A 9,249-nucleotide genomic window follows, 5' to 3' on the forward strand; every position below is an offset into this window, starting at 1 on the left:
GCATCCCTATTCGAAGCTCTCCAAGTGACTGCAATGAGCCGACAAGGTTGAAGGCCACCTCACCTGAAATGTCCTCTTGTACGTCGGCTGGCCTGAAACCTACCCAACCCTCACAGTTCAGCTCCAGTGTCCTCTCTCCATGAAGCCGTCCTGCTCTCCTGTGCTCAAGCAGCACTTTCTGCACGGGTCCTAGCTTTTCTCATAAACTGCCTTGAAATATATTTACTTGTGTGAATACTAGACTCTCCCACTAGATCAGGGACTGACAAACACTTTCTGTAAAGGGCCAAGTAGTAAGTATTTTAGGCATCGTGGGACAGACAGTCTGTGTCAAGACTACCCAACTGTTGTTGTAGCATAAAAGCAGCCACAGATAACATGTAAGTGAATAAACGTGGCTGTGTTTTAACAAATCTGCATTTGCAAAACCTGACGGTGGGCTAGATTTGGCCTGAGAGCTGGAATTGCTGATGTCCCAGCATGAGACTAATAGAGCACTTTAGGGGCAAGGATTTTTTTTTTTTTTTAAGAGAGAGAGAGAGAGAAAGAGAGAGAGAGAAAGAGAAAGAGAGAGAGAGAGAGAGAGAGAGAGAGAATCTTAAGCAGGCTCCACACTCGGTGCAGAGCCCAACACAGGGCTCCATCCCACGACCCTGGGATCATGATCTGAGCTAAAATCAAAGGTTGGACACTCAACCGACTGAGCCACCAGGTGCCCCAGGGGCAAGGATCTTTCAGTCTCTCTCTCTCTCTCTTTCTCTATTTCTCTCCCTCTCTCTGTCCCCCTGTCTCTCCAGCCCTAGTGTCTATCCCAGTGCTTGAATCAGTGACAGACACCCACAAAACTCCCTTTGTGAGGGTCAATGCAGTCAGACTCTCACAACCAAGCATAGGGCATGGGTAAGGCAAAGTAAAGCAGGAAGAGTCAGAATTTGTCAATCCTAACTTTTAGGCAAAGACATTAACATTTTACCTTACTTATCATTCCCAGCAGAACTGTCGAACAATCTCCGTTTGCGGCACAGAGTCACTCATGAACGGTGACCACGCATTCCTATGCAGGGACTAACTCTCCAGCTGCACAGATCCCCTTCTACCCTGCCATAGGCTGGGGAGCACCTTGAGAAGATGAATGAGGTGCAAGCATTGGAGCAGAGGCCAGTGTCTGTAAGAGGTAGCTCTCTAAATTTGCAAACCCACGCTGTACGACGCTGATTAGCATCACCAACCAATGTTGACATAATTCACCATTACTGCAAAATTATGCCCGCTCCAGACATGAGTGAAAGGTACCAGGGCTCCTTGGCCTGTAACCACAGAAAGGTGAGCCTTCAAGTGGCCCTTCATGTACATCACGGTGGGCGGTCAAATTTGTTTCAAGGTGTCTTAGTCCATTCGGGCTACTATAACAAAAATACTGTTGACTGGGTAGCTTACAAACAACAAAAATCTATTCCTCCAAAAAATAAATAAATAAATAAATAAATAAATAAATAAGCAAATAAATAAGCAAATAAATAAATAAAAAATATAAATGTTAAAAAAAAAATCTCGGGGCGCCTGGGTGGCGCAGTCGGTTAAGCGTCCGACTTCAGCCAGGTCACGATCTCGTGGTCTGGGAGTTCGAGCCCCGCGTCGGGCTCTGGGCTGATGGCTCAGAGCCTGGAGCCTGTTTCCGATTCTGTGTCTCCCTCTCTCTCTGCCCCTCCCCCGTTCATGCTCTGTCTCTCTCTGTCCCAAAAATAAATAAATGTTGAAAAAAAAAATTAAAAAAAAAAATCTATTCCTCCCAGTTCTAAAAGCTCAGAAGTCCAAGATCCAGGTGCCAGCAGATTCGGTGTTTGTTGAGAGCCCACTTCCTGCTTCAGAGATGGTGCCTTCTTGCTGTGTCTCACACGGTGGAATAGGCAAGAGAGCTTTCCTGGGGTGCTCTCCGGAGAGGACTAATCCTACTCATGAGGACTCCACCCTCATGACCTAATCACCTCCCCAAGGCCCCTCCTCCTTAATACCATCACCCTGGAGGGCTAAGATTACAGCATATGAATTGGGGGCAGGCGAGACGCAAACATTCAGTCCACGGCATAGGGGCTCATTTTCATTACGAAATATGTGGGTTAAAGGCACGTAGAGACAAAACAACTTTCTCATGCACAGTCCCCAAGTCTGGCTCGTTAAAAAGAAAACCATCCCCACGGTCTCCCACTCATCCCAGCCTGTTATCTCCTAATTCACGCGTCTTCTCCCTACGCCAAACTGTATCTCCGGCAGTAAGAAGAAAGGCTGTGTACAAACTCCTGGATTGGAATACACTGCCAGAGCAATAAGAATAATAAACTAAATGAAGAGTATGAATAAAGAAAGCAAAGAGATAATATTTGGCAATCCCATGCTCATTTACAAATGCAGTGTCACATCACCTCCGAAGAACAGGGGCTCAAAATCCTGAGGCTCTGCCCCTTCCCTGTAGAAAGTTAACAGAACTGAAGTCACCTAAGAGACTAAGTCTGGTGACTGCACACCACCTGTCCTACGCCTCTCATCTCGAGTTACAGCTTCCTTGTCTCCATAACTATGGGGCAAAGAACCGTTTTCTGCAAAATTTATAGCCGGGAAACCGCTCGAGAGGTTGAAGGGATGTGGCATTTCCCAGGAAGCCTGTAATCAAGGAGACAGGAGCTGAAACGAGGATCCCTATGTAGGAGGACTGGGGAGATCAACATTCCAGAATATAGACAACCCCCAGAGACTGGCTTATGGCTGCTCAAAGACCTATAGGGTTGGAGGCAGGCCTGTGAGGTGAAGTATCCCAGTTACCCTTCAGGGCTGTCAGGAACATGAGAGCCTTGGTCTAAGAAGGGCGACCTCAGGTAGTAGAGGGAGGAATGTGAGCCTCTAACAGGCTTCAAGGGGAGGACCCAGCCAGAACAGTGGGGTCCCATCGAGTCCTGACCTATCAGTCGTTGGAGGTGGGGAGCTGGCTCCCCTTGACTTCTAATTCTGTAGTCCCAGGAGAAAAGGGCCTCGATCTGAGGGGGGCAGTCCCAGGATTAGCCAGGGGTCAAAGTGATGACATTTAGGGAGGAAATCAGGGAATTACCCACACTCTAACGGAGGAGACACCACAGACCCCCCTTCCCCACCCCACCCCACCCCCCCGACTCCCGCAACCTGGGAGGCCCAGACTGGGCAGAGGCAGAGTTGTCAGGCTGAGGAGCCCCCTCATTCCTGCCTGCAGGGTCCTGGAAAGAGGAAGACCTTGATCTAGTGGGATTGGGTCCCAATCCTACAGAACGAGGAGACCCGGGAACTAGCAGGAGCCAAGGTGAGGACCTAGGATAAGAGAGAATCCCGGCCAGCAGAGAGGGTCACACATTCCCAGCGCCCTGTTCTTAATCGTGGGAAGCCAACCGCTCAGCTCAGGAGCTCCTCACTTCTGTCCGGGGCTCTCGTTCGGGAGGCCCTGGGAGAAAGGGAGCAGTGCCAATTACAGAGGAAGGGGTTCGGGTCCTAACTGGAGCTCAGGTGGGGACCCGGAATCCTAGCGAGGACCTCTCCCCAAAAGAGGAGGTGCCCAGAGCCCCGCCCCTGCTGCCCGGCCTGGCAGCCCGTGGCAGGGGTAGTTCGACGTGGAGCACTCCGACTCCCCCCTTCTAGGGACTCAGGGAGCATCTGAGATTGGTGGACTCAAGTGGGTAGAGGGAGGAGTCGCTGGCTCGGATTGAGATCTTTGGGTTGCCGTAGATCCTCCCCTGCTGACAGCCCTCAGAACCCCCTAACAGCGTTGGCCGTTTGTGGCTCACTCTGACTTCCGCCTTGGAAGTTTGGGAAGCGAGGGAGTTCGTCGGAGCGACAGGGCCTCGGATTAGTGGAGGGCGAAATTCCAGGCCTGCTCAGGTTTCAAGGTAAGGACTCTGAATGTGGACTGAGGCCACCACCACACCCAGCACCAAGGAAGCCCCACAGAGTGCTGCCCTAGCGTCCACACCGGGAGCCCCGGCACACTTGGGTGTGGACGGCACCATGGAGCGGAGGGCCTAGGCCTACGTGGGGAGGCCACGGTTTTGCCACGGGAAGAAGCCTGGGCCCTAACTGGAGTCCCGGTGAGACCTTGAGTGCTTATGAGGGGACCTTCCCCTGAAAGGGGGTGAGGGTCCGACCAGATCTAGGAGAAGCAGGCAGGGATGGCCAGATGCCGTGGGCCTGAGTTTCCTGTCTAGTGGCCGAGGGAGGTGAGGACTTGGCCGTGAGGCTGATGGACCCCGATCAGTAGAGGGAGGAGCCCAGGTTTTGTTGCATGTCAGTGGGGTCCCAAACAGCCCTTCCCCCACTCTTAGCTCCCGAAGGCCCCATACAGCCTTAGATGTACCGAGGGTCCCCTGACTTCAGCCTTGTGGAACTCGGAAAGTGAGGACCTTGGCCCAAAGGGTGTGAATTTAAGTGGAGGATGGAGATCCTGAATATGGACTGACACAACCATCCAGTGGCCTTGCCCCCCACCCCCCACCCCGTTCTGGGAGGTTCCAGCAGAGCTGTGGGGCTGACCTGCTTGAAATGTTCCTGGGAGAGGAGGGTGTTGTCTAGGGGAGTGGCCCCAATTCTGCAGCAGGAGGAGACCAAAGCCCTAACGGGAGTCCAGAGTGAGAACCCTGAGTGCTAAGGAGACGACTTCAGCCCAAAAGAGGGGGCAGACCAAAACTCTACCCATGCTCTCAGTTCCAGGAGGCTCTAGGTAGGTGTCCCCCATGTGGTTTGTCCGGGCTTCCCCTCCAGCGACTCAGAGTGTAGCAGGATTCTCGCACAGAGTCGTGACACCGAGGCTTTTCTTTCCAGGAAGCAACTTTATTCCTGCAGGCACCGCTCAGTTGGGTTCGTACCAAAGAAATGAGCCCCGAACGCCACATGGCATAGTTTTTAAATATATTTTCTACTTCTTTGTCTCCCATACATGGGAGCACACAAACATGCAGTGATTAAGTGGTCTCATGTTACAAGGTCGTGAGGGATGTTGTCACGTACCCGTATAGCCAAGTTGCCTTGAGGTTTTTGTTTTGTTTTGTTTTGTTTTGTTTTTCTCTCCTTAGGGAGGGGACCCTACTACAAGAGAAGTGAGGACCTTGATCTGGGTCTGGTTCACTCAGTTCATTAGAATGAGGAGTCAGGAGTCCTACTCTGAGCCAAAATCAGAACCCTGGGTGAGGACTGAGCTAATGACCCAGTGGAGAACTGTGGGATCCCATAGGGTCCCCTCCTTGTTCTCAGGCTTTGTAGGCCCCCAGCAGCCTTGGTAGGATGTGGCTCACCCTGGCGTCTAACGCTGGGGTCCCATTTAAGCAAAGACCTTGGTGTAAAAGGTGTGGACTCAGGCCCACTGAAGGTGGAGGCCCAGGACCGGTCACGTGGCAAGGTGAGGATACTGAGTGAGGAAATGGGGACCAGTTAACTCCCAGTGGTGACGCTTGCACCGAGCCTAACCCCTAGGAGGCCCAGGGCAGAGCTGACAGATTCAGATGGCCCCTGACTTCAGCTTGCAGGATTTCAGTAAATGAGGGCCTTGGTTTAAGGACTGGCTGCCCCAGTCCGGCAGAGAGAGGAGTCCCAGGCCCTACAGGGAGTGAAGGTAAAAATCCCGTGTGAGCACTGGGGGAAAACCACTTCAGAACAGAGGAGGCTGCGCGAAGTCTTCCCTGTGGTGTCAGCCTGGACGGCTGTGTGCAGCGTTCTCGGGGGGGATGACTCATTTCTTAGGTGGCAGGGAGCTGTTTCAGACAGGAGCAGAGAAGCGAGGGTCTTGGATGCAGGCAGGACTAGCAGGCTGTGGCCTATGGCAGCTCTGACTTCCTCCAGCAGGTCCTCAGGGGACAGATTGAGAGAACAGAAGCCCTGCGGAGTCCTACAGCAGCGCCCTCAAGGACACCAATGGGGGGGGGGGGGCATTCTTAAAGCCACAATGACATCTCCCTGCTGAAGGGACTCACACCCTTTTATCCTCGTCCTCCAGGTGCCCACAGCACGGGCCTTCCAGTGACACTCGGCCCGCCATTCCTAGGCACGGTCATGCCTCGAGGTCAGAAGAGTAAGCTCCGTGCCCGTGAGAAACGCCAAAAGGCCCGAAGTGAGAGCCAGGGTCTCGTGGGAGCTCAGGCCACTGCAGCGGTGGTAGAGTCTCCCTCCTCCCCCTTGCCTGTTTCTGAGGGTGCTCCCCCGCGCCCCCCTGCAGCAGGTTCTCCCCAGAAGTCTCCCAGGGCCCGGTCCACCAGCAGCCCTGCTGCAGCCATTTCGGGCTCCAGTTCTGATGAAGGTGCCAAGAGCCAAGGGGAGGAAAGCCCAGGTTTGTCCCATGCCCCGCCTTCCTCTGAAAGCGCTCTCAGAGATCATCTGAGCAAAGAGGCGGGCCTGTTGGTGCAATTTCTGCTGCACAAGTATAAAGTGAGAGAACCCATTACAAAGGCAGAAATGCTGCAGATTATCAGCGAAGAGCACCAGGAGCAATTCCCCGAGATCCTCCGGAAGACCACTGAGCGCATGGGGCTGGTCTTTGGCCTTGACCTGAAGGAGGTTGACCCCAGCGGTCAGTCTTATGCCTTTGTTAGGAAAGGGGATCTTCCCGTCGAAGGGCGTCTGAGCGATGGCGTGGGCTTTCCCAAGAATGGGCTCCTGATGCCCGTCCTGAGTGTGATCTTCATGAATGACAACCGTACCACCGAGGAGGAGATGTGGGAATTCCTGAATGTGTTGGGGGTCTATGCTGGGAGGAGGCACCCGCTCTTTGGGGAGCCCAGGAAGCTCATCACCAGAGATCTGGTGCAGGAAAAGTACCTGGAGTACCGCCAGGTGCCCGACAGTGATCCTCCTCGCTATGAGTTCCTGTGGGGTCCGAGGGCCCACGCTGAAACCAGCAAGATGAAGGTCCTAGAGTTTTTGGCCAAAGCCAGCGATACTGTCCCCAGTGCCTTCCAGGCCCATTATGAGGAGGCTCTGCGAGATGAGGAAGAGAGAGCCCAGGCCAGAGCTGCGGCCACAGCTGCCGCCGGGGCCTCGTCCAGCAGCACTTCTCAGCCCTAGTGAAGTTCAAGACAGGGCCTTCACTTTGTAGTCGGGAAGTGCTGTCAACCTTAAAGCAGCGGGGAGTCAGGTAGAGCTGGAGACAGCAGAGTATAGTTCTTCTTTGTGTTCCTGTTGTTTAGAAATAGCATATAGATTTACCTCTTTGTTTCTTAGCTTTCCAGTGTGTTGTTTTTTAAAAAGTTGATGTAAGTTCAGAATGTACGTTTATGAATGACGTGGCTCGCATACGTATTGCTGGTTACCACATTTGAGAGTAACGTTTTTGTATTTTGTAAGACAAATTGAAAACCCTTGCATCTTCTATTGTGATCCAATACAAGAAACACATAGCACTGGAATAGGGAGTTTCGGTAAAATGTAAGAGAACCCCACAGTGACACAGTTGAGGCAACAAGATAGTGAAATAAATAAAAAGTGGTTAATTCTTGGTTTTTCTTATTTCTTTCACTCTTTCTTTTGGTAAAATTAAAAGGTATATACCTGGATTTGCTTAGCTTTTCAAGAATGTGGGAGAAATCAAACTGTCGTAAATTAGAATTCTTGCTCACTATCCCTTTTGTTCACCAAGCATGAATGGAGCACCTGCTCTTTGGAAGGCTTCCTGTGAGTTCTAGGATGTGTGCGCCAGGCCCAAACCCTGCCAATGACATTTCAGAGTCCAAGAGAAGCTATCACATAAGGAACATGGTGAGATACATCCCTAATCCTGAAGGGCAGTGAACAGAAGGGAGAACAAGGGAGGAGATTCTACGTGGAAGCAGTCCGGGATACACACCCTGAGCCAAGGCAGGCTGGGAGCCTGGGAAGCTGCCGGTCCCTTTGTGGGAGGGAATGTTAAGTTTGGCTGCATGGAGGGTTAGCTGAAGCTGTTGAAATGGTGAGCGGGGACCAGAACCCCAGATGGCGGGTCTCTCAACGGACAGACTAGGTCGGCCATGGAAAATGGCTCCTAACAGTTCCTGAGGGATGTGGTGAACTAGAGACAAGTGCCCGCCCACCTGGGACGGGTGGAAGGACTGCTGTGCTGTTCCTGAGCAGGTGCACTAGCCAGGTGTTTTGTGCACTCAGTGTCCAGAGAGTTTCTTAGAATAAGGGTGATTGTGGGGGGCATCTGGGTGGCTCAGTCAGTTAAGCATCCAAGTTCGGCTCAGGTCGTGATCTCACAGTTCGTGGGTTCAAGGCCCACACTGGGATCTGTGCTGATGGCTCAGAGCCTGGAGCCTGCTTCAGTTTCTGTGTCTCCCTCTCTCTCTGCCCCTCCCCAGCTCTCTCTCTCAAAAATGAATAAACATTTCTTAAAAAAAAAAAAAAAAAGAATAAGGGTGATTGTCAGCCACTTTGCCCTGGCTGGGGTGGGGGTGGGGGTGGGGGGTAGGCGTCAATCACTCCATTAAAAAGAAACCTAAAAAGAAATTAGGCATTCTTCTGTGTAATATGGAATATTCCAAATGAGGTCTAGATTTTTGGTGGTGGTGAAATGAGTAAAAACAGAGATGGATCAGAGCACTTGGGTGGCTCAGTCGCTCAAGGGCCCAACCCTTGATTTCGACTCAGGTCATGATTCCAGGGTTGTGGGATTGAGTCCCTCCGTGGCACCTACTTAGGATTCTCTTTCTCTCCCTCTGTCCCTCCCCTGCTCACGCTCCCTCTCTGTCTCTCTAAACAAAAAAAAAAAAATAGAGATGGATTAAATGCAAGCACAGTTGAGAGGGTAGCAAGTCACTGCTGTTTGCACACCTGTAGTAGCTTCATGGCGTATCCAACTGGGAAGTCCACTACGTGCCCGCATCAAATGACTAAGCATTTTATGGAGAAATATTAGTTTTACTTAGTAAGTAGAATTTGGCTGATTTGTGTTTTTTGAGTTTTTTTCTAGAATATTGCATATTCTTTGACTTCCTCCTCAATTAAAAAAAAAAAATCTCAGCGTGGTATGTGATATTGTCTGGGTCAAAATAATCATGGGAATAATTGCTCTTCAAAAAAATCTCAGTACTTGTCAGGCTCTGAGCTGGATTTGCCACATATATTCTGTACATCCATCAGTCTTGGGAGGCGGGGCTTCTCACACTTGCTCCGCAGATAAAGAACCAGGGGTTCAGAGAGTACGCTAACGTGAGTGAGGTCACGCTGCTGCTAGGTTGCAAGGCCAGTGTGGATCCATGGCCTGAATTCATCTAG

The 9,249-nt window shown here is 51.6% G+C and overlaps 1 protein-coding gene across 1 annotated transcript; it reads left to right on the plus strand.

Annotated features, from left to right (window-relative positions):
* The first annotated feature begins 6,057 nt into the window (after nt 1–6,057).
* MAGEB17 (MAGE family member B17) lies at nt 6,058–7,065 on the plus strand. Its single transcript, XM_030305396.1, has one exon. It carries the CDS (start codon nt 6,058–6,060, stop codon nt 7,063–7,065), a length of 1,008 nt encoding a protein of 335 aa, XP_030161256.1.
* Nucleotides 7,066–9,249: the final 2,184 nt, after the last annotated feature.

Source organism: Lynx canadensis, chromosome X (genome assembly GCF_007474595.2).
Source record: "Lynx canadensis isolate LIC74 chromosome X, mLynCan4.pri.v2, whole genome shotgun sequence".
NCBI lineage: Eukaryota > Metazoa > Chordata > Mammalia > Carnivora > Felidae > Lynx > Lynx canadensis.